The sequence below is a fragment of the Terrapene carolina genome, unplaced genomic scaffold, assembly GCF_002925995.2.
Source record: "Terrapene carolina triunguis isolate 2854851 unplaced genomic scaffold, T_m_triunguis-2.0 Scaffold210, whole genome shotgun sequence".
In the NCBI taxonomy this organism is placed as follows: Eukaryota; Metazoa; Chordata; order Testudines; family Emydidae; genus Terrapene; species Terrapene triunguis.
In genome coordinates, this window is record NW_020664561.1 from 7,982,992 (window position 1) to 7,997,724 (window position 14,733).

At 48.1% G+C, this 14,733-nt stretch overlaps 1 protein-coding gene across 1 annotated transcript in view; it reads right to left on the minus strand.

Moving 5' to 3' along the window:
- LOC113407275 (adenylate cyclase type 10-like) overlaps nucleotides 1-14,733 on the minus strand; it is a 74,434-nt gene that overhangs the window by 29,645 nt on the left and 30,056 nt on the right. The window contains exons 17-21 of the mRNA XM_026655594.1: nucleotides 13,309-13,445; nucleotides 11,490-11,615; nucleotides 3,897-4,178; nucleotides 2,253-2,609; nucleotides 295-375 (exon numbers count right to left, since the gene is read on the minus strand). Of these exons, the coding sequence (XP_026511379.1) occupies nucleotides 295-375; nucleotides 2,253-2,609; nucleotides 3,897-4,178; nucleotides 11,490-11,615; nucleotides 13,309-13,445 (983 nt within the window). The remainder of the gene's footprint in view (nucleotides 1-294; nucleotides 376-2,252; nucleotides 2,610-3,896; nucleotides 4,179-11,489; nucleotides 11,616-13,308; nucleotides 13,446-14,733) is intronic.

Below are 14,733 nucleotides of genomic sequence, written 5' to 3' on the forward strand. Positions count from 1 at the left end.
CGGCGCGGCTCCGGGTCGGACCCAAGCCCGGCAACCCCGGCCGGAGCGCGGCTCGATTCCTGGGGGCGGGGCTTGTAGCAAGCCCCGCCCCCAGGCATCGGGCCCTGCTCTTGCTAAAGCCGGCCCTGCTCTGTCTCATACCTTCACCCATATTATTTCACTCAATCTCTCTCCCTCTCAGCCACTTCCTTTTTCACCCCTCTTTTTCTCCGCAGCTCCCTGGGTTTGAGTGTGGTGGTCTTGCCTCGTTCCCTCCAGGTTACTGTGAGTTCTGTATCTGATGGGACGTTTTACCTTCACTTGTCCTCTGGACACTTTCAGGGGAGCATGTGCTGGTTAGGGAAGCCTCGGCTGTCACAGCTTTTCTCTCCATTCCTGCCAAATCGGAGAGAGAAACACATATTAATAAAGAGCTGTAGAACAACTTCTCATCACTATCTGCATGGCAGTGGCCAGCGGAAGCTAGTGGGCCATTGTGCTAGGTGCTATACTGACACAGACTACAAAGATGGTCCCTCTCCAAAAGCACTTAAAATCTAAACATTTAAAAGACAAAACTCTAAAGGCTAAGTTCTTACTGGCCGTGAAAAACGCGTCACGGGCTGTGAAATCCCTTCTTCCCCATGAAATCTGGTCTTCTGTATAGTATAGGGTAAAAGTACACCAATTTTACAGGGGAGACCAACGTTTCTCAAACTAGAGGTCCCAACCCAAAAGAGGGTTGTGTGGGGGGGTCACAGTATTGCCACCCTTACTTCTGCCCTGCCTTCAGAGCTGAGTGGTCGAAGAGCAGCAGCTGCTGGCCAGGTACCCAGCTCTGAAGGCATCACCCCATCAGCAGCAGCGCAGAAGTAAGGGTGGCAATTCCAAAACCCCCTACAATAACCTTGTGACCCCTCCACTCCCCCTTTTGGGTCAGGACACTTGCAGTTACAACACCATGAAATTTCAGATTTAAATATCTGAAATCATGAAATTTATGATTTTTAAAATCCCATGACCATGAAATTGACCAAAATGGACCGTGAATTTGGTAGGGCTCTACCTGTGGGAATTACACAGCCAGTGCCCGCTGTGCTCTGTGGAACAACTATTATTTGCATTGCCATAGTGTGCAGGAGACCCAGCCACAGATCAGGACCCCCCTGTGCTAGGGGCTGTACAAGCACAGAACAAAAGGTCCCTGCCTCAAAGAGCTTGCAGTGGACCAAATTCTGCAGCAGAACTCCTAAATTCCACCAACAGGGTGAATTCCTTGGAAAATTCTATGGCTGCTGAAACAGTCCACAGGGTCCTGATTGAGATGAATGGGACAGATCACACCTCTCTCAGCCATTTTTCCTCAAAGCCATTGTTTCAGGCTCTCTGCAGACTCAGGTAGGTGACACTGCATCTGTTTCCATTTTCTCCATCATCATAAAGCCTATAAACATATCTGTTCCAATAGGAAAATTCAGATTATGAAGAACAGTTCTGGGGCAAGGACTCAGTTCCCCAGCAAACCCCGCAGCCATGGAATTGTGGAATACCCTAGGCCCTGTGTCTAGGTGTAGCTGAAGTCAGAATTTGGGCCAGCCCAGGTTCCGCCTTCACATATTACCAGCCCAGCTAACATAGCCTCCTTCCCTGCACACAGTCCTTCCACTCCACACTTCTACCTGCTTCTCACTACTCCTTCACAGCCCCACGCTGCCCCCACCACAGTCCTTGACTTTCCCCTACCCTTCAGCTCCTGACACCAGACCTAAAGGATGAGCAGAAATGTGAGGGGGCATGGAAAGGTTACAGCATATGTGGGGCTTGAGGGGTAGAGAGTGGGGATATAGGAAAAAATAAGGGGATTGGGAGAGCCTGGAAAGGGGGCCAGGATGCCTCTCCAGATAGATTTCCCCTAGGATGGGAGAGGATACAGAGCAAACAGGGCTACTAGAAGTGAAGGAGAAGAGAGAAAGGGACTTGGCAAAGGTGTCTGGTGCATCCAACCAGCTGAGAGCAGAAGATGCCCAGAGGTACACTTAGTCACACCCACTAGGCCCCATGTCTCAGAGAACGCGGAAGCGCAATACACTCCCGTGCAGTATTGGGACGCAGAGCTGCGTTGAGGACTGTGCAGTCAGTGCATTGCCTGCATAGCCCTAGTCTCTGCAACAGCGAGCAAAGCCCTCCCTGTAAGATTCTGCCCCCTCCCGGCAGCATGGTCCCTTGGGGAGCCCAGTCTGGGGAGTGCTATGGAAACAAGGGCTTCCGTTTACCTTCAAACGAGGGACCCTGAAGCCTTTGCAGGGTTGTGTAAATGATCAGTGAGGCTGCTTCGCTGAATGGGTATTCCTTGTGCTGCTCAGAAATGTTTTCCTGAGACTCGAGGCTCTCCAGCATCATTTCCACGGTGTGGCGGTGAAATGAAATGAAGTCCCCTTCTCCGCAGCGTCTGCATTTGTGAGCCTGCCCTTCTAGATAGCTCACACACTTGAGATGTAAGGCTTTCTTCTGGCTCTTCAGCCAGATCTCGTAGGCCGCTTCCTGCAGCAGTGGCATGCAAAACGCCATGACGCCGCATTGTATCACCAGCTGCTCTTGCTTGATTAGGTTATAAACAGAAGAGCGGATACCTGAAAGATAACGTGGATTTATCCATCCCCTCTCAGCGAGGCCAGCATTTGAGCACACAAGGCTCTGTTTCTGCTGCAGCCACTGATGCAACTGTCCACACTAAAGGTGTAACACGGCCCTGGGGGGTGGGTCATTGGTGGTAGGGATCAAACCTAGGACCACCAGATCTGAAAGCATGAGACATTACTGCCAGAGCTAAAAAATGCAGTCCTTAGCCATGGATGTAGCAGGCTCCTCAACCACCAGATTTGGGCCAGAGTTCCACACTGTATGAATTATCACCACTTGGCTATACACCAGCGGACGACAAAATAATCTCATCCACTTTAATTCACACCTGTTGCTATTGTTGGTGCCAGACTTGCACCGAAATAACAAAAGATGTGAAATAACAAAAGATGTGTGGTGATTTCTGTGCCAATCTGTGTGTAGACAAGCTCTTAAATGCTGTAGGGAGAGTTTGGTGGAATCTAGGTGAGGTAGAAGGAGAATAGAACAAAATAAAAAATTCAGGTAAGACATATTAGCTCATACCAGCCCGTTTTGACCTCTGTTCGTCCTCACAGTATGTTAGGGGTTTTTGAATGACTATATTTTAGTGCTTTAATGTATATGCTGCCACATCATGGTTATTATTGTTTGTATTAAAGTAATTCAACAGAGATCTCAACTGAAATGAGGGTTACATTATCCTGGGAATGCATAAATGCGTAATAAAAGAAAATCCCTGCCCCAATAAGTTTATAATCTACATATGAGTCAGAAAAGTGGGGGACGGGAAACTGAAACACAGAGAGGTGAAGTGACTTGCAGGTCAGTGGCAGAGCCAGAAGTAGAGCTTAGGTTTCCTGTATGTGTCAGGTCAGTTTCCTATCCTCTGGACCCAACTGTCTCTCTCTAGATACCGCAGGAGTGACTTGAATGCATTTACAATAGCATTCCTAATAGCATTTCTAATGCTTCAACAGAAAGAAAAAAGGCATTGATGATTACCCTGAAACAGATGCTTCTCAGGAGTTTATTTCAAAGTGTGATGCGAGATTCCGTTGTGTAGGCTGTGACTGTCAATAGATACATTTAAGATGTAAGAAAGTACTAAAAACTACAGGCAAAAAAAATCTAATGATCTGTACAGTCCCTTCCTACTAGAGACAGCCCCTGCACTTTATGCATGTTAACAAGAAGGATTCACAGAGCACTCTGGAAAGATCACCAAGAACACAGACAAGGAGCAGTGGGATTTCAGCACACTCTGATGCCCCCAGTCTCTGGCCAGCTCCACGTACCTGACTCTTGTCCAATTGGTCTCACCGTCCTGGGGCAAACAAGTAACTCTGTGGAGGGCATATCCTGTGATTGTGCACTCTGGGAGTCCTTTCTTTTATTAAAACACTTGAAGATGTGGGAATCCACCAGGGCTGCAAGCGTCTGATTCATCTTTCTCTTGGTCCATTCGGGAAGGATGTGGAGCAGCAGATCAGTCGTGAAAGTCAGCCCGATGATAGCCGCACACTTCACTACCATCTGCTCCGAAGGGCTCATGTTGTCTAACTCAGCCAGTGCAATGCCTACCGAAAACAAGTCATTCAGTAAATCATCACTTCTCCATGCTGGGTGCTCCTGAGAGATCAAGACAGTAAGATTACAGTGGTTAGCTGTGGCGTTGGGAGTGAGAGGAGGATGGACGTCCTGTCTGGATCCTGTCCTTTTTACCCTACAAATGAACTGACCTGAAGAAGCTAACACATCAATTATCTCTTCTGAAAGCTGCCTTCACCAGCAACTACTGATAATGGGCAGTCACAGGGAATTCACACACTGGATTTTTGTACTGACCATGAGTTGATCACCATAACTGCTCAGTACCTTGATTTGACTGTAGAATTTATTAGGAGGACTGTGTTTATATTAATTCTTAATAGTTTGTCATTTAAATGAGACTTAAAGCGGCTTCCCAGAACAGCATCAGGACTCTGCTGCGCTGAGCTAGAGTGCCAACTACTGGACTAGAGGCCTGGCATGACTCCAAGAGCAGACCAATGTATTTAGGGATTAGATTGGGGCAAAAAGAGGAGAGAACCTTTTACAGTACAAATGCCAGAAGAATGCCTGTTAAGCAGACTGTAGTGAGACTGAGTGGCCTCCCTCAAAGCTGGAGAGCAAGGGACCACTACACTCCCCGTAGTGAGCAGGGCTAAATCTGCCACTCCCCCCTCACCAGAAGTCCTGGGGCGGGACAGAAAGTATAAAAGGAGAACCCCAGAGCTCAGTTGGGGCTGGAACACTGGAGGGAGCAGCAGATTTATTTTAAAGAATCCTTATTGAGGTTGCAGGGAAAAAAATCCCGATGTGTAGAAAGAATAGTAAATACGGCAGGAGACCAGCTTGGCTTAACAGTGAAATCCTTGCTGATCTTAAACGCAAAAAAGAAGCTTACAAGTAGTGGAAGATTGGACAAATGACCAGGGAGGAGTATAAAAATATTGCTCAGGCATGCAGGAGTGAAATCAGGAAGGCCAAATCACACTTGCAGTTGCAGCTAGCATAGGGTTACCATATTCAAACATTTAAAAAAGAGGACACTCCACGGGGCCCCGGTCCCGCCCCCGGCCCTGCCCCAACTCCGCCCCTTCCCCGCCCCCTTCCCCGCCCCAACCCCACCCCTTCTCCGCCCCCATTCCAACCCCTTCCCCAAAGTCCCTGCCCCAACTCTGCCCCCTCCTCTGAGCACCCCGCATTCCCCCTCCTCCCTCCCGCTCTGATCTTGGTTGGGGGTTGCTAAGTTCTTCCCTGCTCCCCACTCGCCCCGCAGCCCCTGCAGCCTCTATGCCCTTGCCTGCCCTGCTTCTCCTCACCCTGCAGCCTCTGCACCCCCCCTGCCCCTGCAGCCTCTGTGCCCCCTGCTCCCCACTCGCCCTGCAGCCTCTGCGCCCCCCTGCCCCTGCAGCCTCTGTGCCCCCTGCTCCCCACTCGCCCTGCAACCTGTGCACCCCCCCGCCCCTGCAGCCTCTGTGCCCCCTGCTCCCCACCCCCCACTCCCCCGCCGCCTGCCCTGCTCCCCCCGCTCACCCAGCAGAGGGAGAAATGCGGGCTCCACGTGGACTCAAACACTTCCGAGCTGCTCTGTGGGGGAGGAGGGAGCGGGGGAGGGGGAGGGACTCTGGCTGCTAGAGGCCCTAGTGGCTGCGAGCGGCTTTCAATCAGGCCAGGCGTCCAATCAGCCGCGCCGCACTCCGCAGGAGGGGAAATCCCGGACATTTCTACTTCATTAGAAATCCCCCCGGACGGCCATTTAAGGCTGAAAAAGCCGGACATGTCCGGGGAAACCCGGACGGATGGTAACCCTAAGCTAGCAAGAGATGTTAAGAGTAATAAGAAGGGTTTCTTCAGGTATGTTAGCAACAAGAAGAAAGTCAAGGAAAGTGTGGGCCCCTTACTGAATGAGGGAGGCAACCTAGTGACAGAGGATGTGGAAAAAGCTAATGTACTCAATGCTTTTTTTGCCTCTGTCTTCACGAACAAGGTCAGCTCCCAGACTGCTGCACTGGGCAGCACAGTATGGGGAGGAGGTGACCAGCCTCTGTGGAGAAAGAAGTGGTTTGGTTCAGGACTATTTAGAAAAACTGGATGAGCACAAGTCCACGGGGCCGGATGCGCTGCATCCAAGGGTGCTAAAGGAGTTGGCGGATGTGATTGCAGAGCCATTGGCCATGGTGATCGGAGGAGGCCCCGGATGACTGGAAAAAGGCTAATGTAGTGCCCATCTTTTAAAAAGGGAAGAAGGAGGATCCGGGGAACCACAGGCCAGTCAGCCTCACCTCAGTCCCTGGAAAAATCATGGAGCAGGTCCTCAAGGAATCAATTCTGAAGCACTTAGAGGAGAGGAAAGTGATCAGGAACAGTCAGCATGGATTCACCAAGGGCAAGTCATGCCTGACTAACCTAATTGCCTTCTATGATGAGATAACTGGCTCTGTGGATGAGGGGAAAGCAGTGGATGTGTTATTCCTTGACTTTAGCAAAGCTTTTGATACGGTCTCCCACAGTATTCTTGCCAGCAAGTTAAAGAAGTATGGGCTAGAGGAATGGACTATAAGGTGGATAGAAAGCTGGCTAGATCGTCGAGTTCAACGGGTAGTGATCAATGGCTCCATGTCTAGTTGGCAGCTGGTTTCAAGCAGAGTGACCCAAGGTTGGTCCTGGGGCCGGTTTTGTTCAATTTCTTCATTAATGATCTGGAGGATGGCGTGGACTGCACTCTCAGCAAGTTTGCAGATTACACTAAATTGGGAGGAGTGGTAGATACGCTGGAGGGTAGGGATAGGATATAGAGGGACCTAGACAAATTAGAGGATTGGGCCAAAAGAAACCTGATGAGGTTCAACAAGGACAAGTGCAGAGTCCTGCACTTAGGATGGAAGAATCCCATTCACTGTTACAGACTAGGGACCGAATGGCTAGGAAGCAGTTCTGCAGAAAAGGACCTAGGGGTTACAGTGGACAAGAAGCTGGATATGAGTCAACAGTGTGCCCTTGTTGCCAAAAAGGCTAACGGCATTTTGGGCTGTATAAGTAGGGGCATTGCCACCAGATCGAGGGACGTGATCATTCCTCTCTATTCGACATTGGTGAGGCCTCATCTGGAGTACTGTGTCCGGTTTTGGGCCCCACACTACAAGAAGGATGTGAAAAAATTGGAAAGAGTCCAGCGGAGGGCAACAAAAATTATTAGGGGGCTGGAGCACATGACTTATGAGAGGCTGAGGGAACTGGGATTGTTTAGTCTGCAGAAGAGAAGAATGAGGGGGGATTTGATAGCTGCTTTCAACTACCTGAAAGGGGGTTCCAAAGAGGATAGATCTAGACTGTTCTCAGTGGTACCAGATGAGAGAACAAGGAGTAATGGTCTCAAGTTGCAGTGGGGGAGGTCTAGGTTGGATATTAGGAAAAACTTTTTCACTAGGAGGGTGGTGAAGCACTGGAATGGGTTACCTAGGGAAGTGGTGGAATCTCCTTCCTGAGAGGTTTTTAAGGTCAGGCTTGACAAAGCCCTGGCTGGGATGATTTAGTTGGAAATTGGTCCTGCTTTGAGCAGGGGGTTGGATGACCTACTGAGGTCCCTTCCAATCCTGATATTCTATGATTCTATGTCTCTTCTAGGGAGCTGGAATCTCAACATGATCCCAGACTAGCAGGGCCGTCCTTAGGCATAGGAGGCTACTTAGGGCACCTGAAAATTTAGAGCACCACTGGGTCTTAGTGTCCCCCTCCTGCCTCTTCCTATCCCTGTTCTGACCCTTCCTGCAGGCTCCCATAGCTGGCTGCTGCAGCCTGGTGACTCTTACTCCAGAAGGGATCTAGTAACTTAAAAGTGAAAAAGTCTTCAACCCTACCAGACCCTTCAGCCTTCCTTCATAGGTCATGTTCTCAAGACCTTTAATCATTCTTGTTGCTCTTCTCTGGACCCTCTCCAATTTCTCCACATCTTTCTTGAAATGCGGTGCTCAGAACTGGACACAATACTCCAGATGAGGCCTAACCAGCGCAGAGTAGAGCGGAAGAATGACTTCTCGTGTCTTGCTCACAACACACCTGTTAATACATCCCAGAATCATGTTTGCTTTTTTTGCAACAGCATCACACTGTTGATTCATATTTAGCTTGTGGTCCACTATAACCCCTAGATCCCTTTCTGCTGTACTCCTTCCTAGACAGTCTCTTTCCATTCTGTATGTGTGAAACTGATTTTTCCTTCCTAAGTGGAGCACTTTGCATTTGTCTTTGTTAAACTTCATCCTGTTTACCTCAGACCATTTCTCCAATTTGTCCAGATCATTTTGAATTATGACCCTGTCCTCCAAAGCAGTTGCAATCCCTCCCAGTTTGGTATCATCTGCAAACTTAATAAGCGTACTTTCTATGCCAATATCTAAGTCGTTAATGAAGATATTGAACAGAGCCGGTCCCAAAACAGACCCCTGCGGAACCCCACTTGTTATGCCTTTCCAGCAGGATTGGGAACCATTAATAACAACTCTCTGAGTACGGTTATCCAGCCAGTTATGCACCCACCTTATAGTAGCCCCATCTAAATTGTATTTGCCTAGTTTATCGATAAGAATATCATGCAAGACTGTATCAAATGCCTTACTAAAGTCTAGGTATACCACATCCACAGCTTCTCCCTTATCCACAAGACTCGTTATCCTATCAAAGAAAGCTATCAGATTGGTTTGACACGATTTGTTCTTTACAAATCCATGCTGGCTATTCCCTATCACCTTACCACCTTCCAAGTGTTTGCAGATGATTTCTTTAAGATTATAAAATCACATCTCTAAAAAATCCTTGCATAGATTTTTAGATACACAATCATCTTCAGCCTTAAATGCTTGGATCTTCAGACATAGTTTTTTAAATAAATCCTTCAAAAGACCACCCTTATCTAAAATACACATTTTAATTTTAATTACTATAGTAAAAAAACTTTGCTTCCAAAATCTTCCTGTCCATCCCTTTCTCCCTTCATATGCCCCCCCCCCCATTGAAGAGAGCCCTTAAAGGGACAACACCCCTTTCCTTCCAGATAGCTGGACAAAGAGTTTCCCTTTCTTTACTTCTGACTATATGATGAACTAGTTTTAAGAGAACCCTCCAGCAAAATCAGTACTTAGTAAGATATAACATCCTTTGTTATGCCTAAAATCTTTGGAAACATATATTTTAAAGTTGGCGAAATTTCATAAGCATGTCTATTGTTATGGAGATCACACAAAGTAAATTCCACACACAAAGTAAGTTCCCTTTTTCTAAAAGCAATGAACATTGTTATGAACACACTAAACCTCTGTGACTGATTAATTTAAAATAATATTTTTGTTTCAGTGAGTTAAATATGTAGTAATCTGGAATGATTACTTTATGAAGGCTTAAGAGTACATTTAAAATATAAAATCAGCTTAGAAATACTGATTAAGAAAATGTAAAACAGAGAAGAGTTGCATCATGTATTCCATACTTAATGTTGTATTCAGCAAGACAGCTGACTCGCCCTTACTACAAAGTTTTTGCAAATAAATCTCTGACAAACTTCAGGGCATATCAAAAAACCTGTGACTGACATTTTTTTATTTCCAAGTTTAGTGCTTTTAATTAGGTACCTTCTGCATGTCCAGTCTTCACCATCTGGCATGCAGTGGAAAACATGCCCCATTTTCTTTAGAAAGAAATTGCAGAAGAGTGTTTTTTTTCAAATGTCATTTGCTTCATTTGGGTTCAGGGATTTGGCTGGAAGGGGGTGAGCACGATGGGGGAGGGAAGAGAGGAGGGAGACAATGGGGAGAGGGTAGGGCCTGGGTGGAGTGGGGTGGGGCCTGGAGCGGAGCAGGAGTGGAGTATGGGTGAGGCCACAGGCAGAAGAGGTGGGCTGGGGAGCTAGCCTCCCCAAGGGGCAGCTTCACCCACTGCCCATGACAGGAGGTAAGAGCAGGTTGGCTCCTGCACACCCAGTGCACACTGCAGTCTCCTTAGGCAGGGGCTATATTCACAGAGCCGAATGTGCCAGCACCACGCATTCTGTGTGAGGGAGAGGGTAAGGGGGTCTCTGCGGGGAACTGTGACTCTCCACCACCGTGAGGCAGGCCGGGGGGGCCGGTATCTTTTGCTGCCTCGTCCCTAACCCCCCCGCCCCCCCCGGGCTGCTGTCGGGCATAGGGGCACCAGTTTAATAATACTGCGTAGGGCCCCTTAAATCCTAAGGACGGCCCTGCAGACTAGGCCCTGAGTGGAGCTGCGCCCTGCGGTCGGAGGAGACAGACGAGAATCCCCAAGGATTCCCCGCCACCAGGGCCAGCTTTAGGCCAATTCCCCGGAATCGGGCCCCGCGGGTAAGAGGGCCCCGCACCCGCACCTAAGAGGGCCCCGCGCTTTAGGCTCACACGGCAGTGGTCCGCTCCGGAGGCATTTCGGCGGCGGGGGGTCCTTCAGTGCCGCAGAAGATGCGGAGCGGACCCCTCCGCCGCCGAAGACCCGGACCGCGAAATCGGGCCCCGCAGGTCCTAAAGCCGGCCCTTACTGCCACCGTTAGGGGCCTGGGCTGGGACCCAGTGGAGTAGGGTGGGCCCGGGTCTCCGTATCCACTGCTGCCAACCCCACCCCTGGGGTGGCAGTCTACCCACCTTAGCAGTGGCGGCTCCAGACAGCAGCGCACCAAGCACGTGCCTGGGGCGGCAAGCCAGGGGGGGCGCCCTGCCGGTCCCTGCGAGGGTGGCAGTCAGGCAGCCTTCGGTGGCTTGCCTGCGGGAGGGATGCTGGTCCCGTGGATTCGGCGGCAATTCGGCGGCGGGTACACCAAAGCCGCGGGACCGGCGGACCTCCCGCAGGCAAGCCGCCGAAGGCAGCCTGCCTGCCGTGCTTGGGGCGGCAAAAAAGCTAGAGCCGCCCCTGCACCTTAGGCTGGATGGTCTGCGCTTGCCTGCTTTTGCTCTGCCCCAGCCAGGAGGTTGTGGGCCATAGACTGTTAATTGCTGTCTGCTCCAGTCAGGAGGTTGTGGGCCATAGACTGCCTGTGCTCTACCCTCCCCCTCTCCCTCTCCCGGGCCAGAACTTCCCCATAGACTATTGATTACTACCTGCCTGTAGTGAGGCGGGGTGGCCTCCATCCCCACTTGAGAGTGAGGAACCACTACACATACTTCTTGCCTAATTGGAAGGTCTGGCCTATTCTGCAGAGCTCAGACTCGTGCTTCTCCGCTTTGCTCCAAAGTTCAGACCTGCGCTGTCTGCCGCATTCAAGCTCCCAGGCCCTTTTTAACTGCTGCCCTTAAGGAACAGAAACATTGTGTCCCCACTGGCTGGAGACATCAGGATCAGAACCTCACCTTTTAAGGTAGGGGGCAGCATAATATTTTGCAACTTAACATTCTGGCGAATGGTGCAAATGTACAATTCATTGTCTGAGCTGGAAAGCGATTCCGTTTTGGAGGGGATGACCTTGATGGCATTGGCTGCACGGAGAGAAAGAGGAGAAAAAACAATTACAAGAACTCACATTTTAATTTGTTTGCTTTTTAAATCTATCCAAAGCAAAACAATACTTGACAAGATCTAATGGGAACAGCCATTATAACCATTTGGGTGTGAGAATAAACTCTATCACCCAGAATGCAAAACAGGTTCCGTTGCATTTCTACTTAATCACAACATTCCGAGGCTGGCTCTTCTGGGGGCCAAATCTTTGGTGTCTCCTAGATTTCCCAGACTAAATCAGATCAATGCCTATTTTAGGAGGAAACCGTAACTCTTCTTCCCTAATGGAAATTTGGCACTAATATATGGGGAAGTACTAGCCTAATCCCAGGAAATAAATGGCTGGTTTATGGCCTGCAGGAGCTGGGCTGCTATTTTTCTCTTCCCCCTTATTTATCTAGGAAGTTTTAAAAGGCTTACAGAATCATTGCCATGGAATTATTATCATTTTGTTTTTGATATTTACAACAGCTTTTATTTAAAGAAACATTATACAGCAATATAATCATCAAATCTCCCAGTTTAACAGGGTGTTACCTTTGCACTATGCAAGACGTTTTGTTTCTGGTGATTGTATTATTCTGATTACCCATTTATCAAGCCAGGCATGTCTATCAAATGTTAATAATCAAAAACATGGACAGATGTGCTGGGTTTGTTTTTGTTTTCAGGCAAATGTATTTTGTCTGAATATTGAACAACATATCTAAGAATCTATCCGCTACATTTCTCATATCTTAGCTAGTATAACTGCAAGTGATACCATTCCCATAAATATCAAAATCTTTTGGTTGGAAGATATTTGCCACCATAATACCTTGTATCAATTAGTCCACAGATTAACTGTGTGGTGAGTAGGAAAGTGTTTCCTTTAATGTTTTTAATATGTTGCTTTTTCATTTCACTGGGTGGCAGCATATTCTATTATGGAAAACTATAACTATTCACTATTAGAGGGGTAGCACATAGAGGAAACCTTTTAAGGTTGCTAACAAATTGCATTATAACCTTTTTTCAGTGACTTATAACTTTGTTAGGCATTAAGCTTTGGGACTGAAATTTTCCATGCTTGGTCTCTGCCTCAGATTTGGTTTTTTGAAAAGTTAAGACTTAAAATGGTTCAGCAGTTTTGTCAATGTTAAAAAAATGCATATTTTCCACCTGCCCTCTTTTTGAGCAGCTTTAGTGTCCCAAAGATTTGGAGCAGGAATAGAAATTTCTCAGGGACAAACAGCATCCAAGAGTTCTAACTCAGTCCCATGCTTTCATCACTCAACCTCACTCCCCTCCCAGAGACAGGAATGGAACCCTGCAACCCAGCATTCTACTGCTGAACGTACACCACTTACCCTCTCTGCTGCCTCCCCTGGCCCCAGTCTTGCCTCCTTTCCTAGCCTCCTCAGCTACTCTTTCCATTCCCCTCAGCACATCTCCTCTTTGCCCCTTGCACCCTCCTTCCTTCCCTGAATTCCAGCAGCCAGTGCCAGGCCGACAAACTTTCCCAGAAAGGTGAGAACTGCCTGGGAGGGTGAGTCACTATACACTATACATGGGCTGTGGCATTTAAGAACATAAGAACCTGTCTTGCAACAGTGGCCAATGCCAGGTGCTTCAGAGGGAATGAACAGACCAGGTAACCAAGTGATGATGAGTTAATGACAAGTAGCTTACTGAAAAGGCCCTCCCACTCATCATCTACTTCTTCCTCCTCCTCCCACAGATGGAAGATGAGCATGTTCTTTAAATGGAGGTTCCGCAGCAACTCCTCACAGTAAAATGGAATTCCATGGCTTCTCTGTATCAAGAACCTAAAGAGAGACAAAACTATCACTGACCATTAAAATAAGGGACTGTTATTCTCCTTGGGCGATGTTGGGGATGGTAGCTACGTAGATACCATGGTGACAGGTGCCTTAACAACATCTAAGGTTGCAGTTGAAATGGACGAGGCTGTATCAAGTGTCCTGTATGCCTCCTACGTGGTAGATTGCAGGGCTGTACTGAAGATACAGAGTGTGTTGTGGGGTGAATGAGCAGCAGGGCAGGGGATCAGGCTCATATTCAAATGACAGTCAGGTGTAAATCAGCACTTAACGTAGCTATGGTCGTTTACAACAGCTGAGGATCTGGCCCCATGTTTGTTTTTAAATGTTACTAATAGCAACTAGGTTACTAAAACTGGACCCATGTCAAGCCTAAATATTCTCTGCTAACTCATCACATAGGTGTCACCACCTTCCTGCAGAGTTCCAACCTGTCACAGCCAGCCTCTTCCTTAAACACCTTCCTCCTTTCTCCCATAAAGCCCTATCAGTCGCAGAAATGCTCTCTGGCAAAGTCCATCTAGTCCCCACCTTTTCCTTCTTCAAATCCCTCCTTAAAAGTCACCTCTGCCTTTATGCCTGCAAGACACTGTCAGTTGACATTGGCAAGGCAGATGGCAAGCCATAAGCACTGTTCATTGTGCTAAAATGTACTTGTTTGACTAACTCTCACCCTCCCATTCCCACCACCACCACCACCCTCTTTGGCTACCTGTTGTAACATACAGTCTCAGTGTTTTTAGGGCAGGGACACTGGAGCCCTCATCCTGACTGGCACCCTTAGGTGTTACTATAATATAAATAAATGCCAAGATTTTCAAAAATGGGAGCCTAAAGTAAGACTCTTAAATCCATATTTGGGCACTTAAATTGCCTGATTATTTCAAAAGTGCTGAGCACCCAGCAGCTCCCATTGACGTCACCCATACAACTTTAATTGTGCATACACACTATGATTCAATCTTTAATTAATTACTGTCCTCCTCTCCCCCACGGGACTTCTTGCTTCAGTCAATGCACACAATGGAATCTAGGATCCTATGGTTACACCAGTGTGGGGGTCACATAGGAGTCCTTGGAGTTATTTTAAGGGTCCCTTCTACAGTACTTATACAAAACCAGGAGGAGGGTAAGGAGATTCGCTTAGGCACATACAGCAGTTAGGCATCTAACTTCTGGTTGCTCTTTTGAAAATCTCTCCATTTTATACCAGGCTTTTGATTTGCAATGTTTTAAACAGGCTCGGCCAATATCTGTTGACCAGTTGCTATGA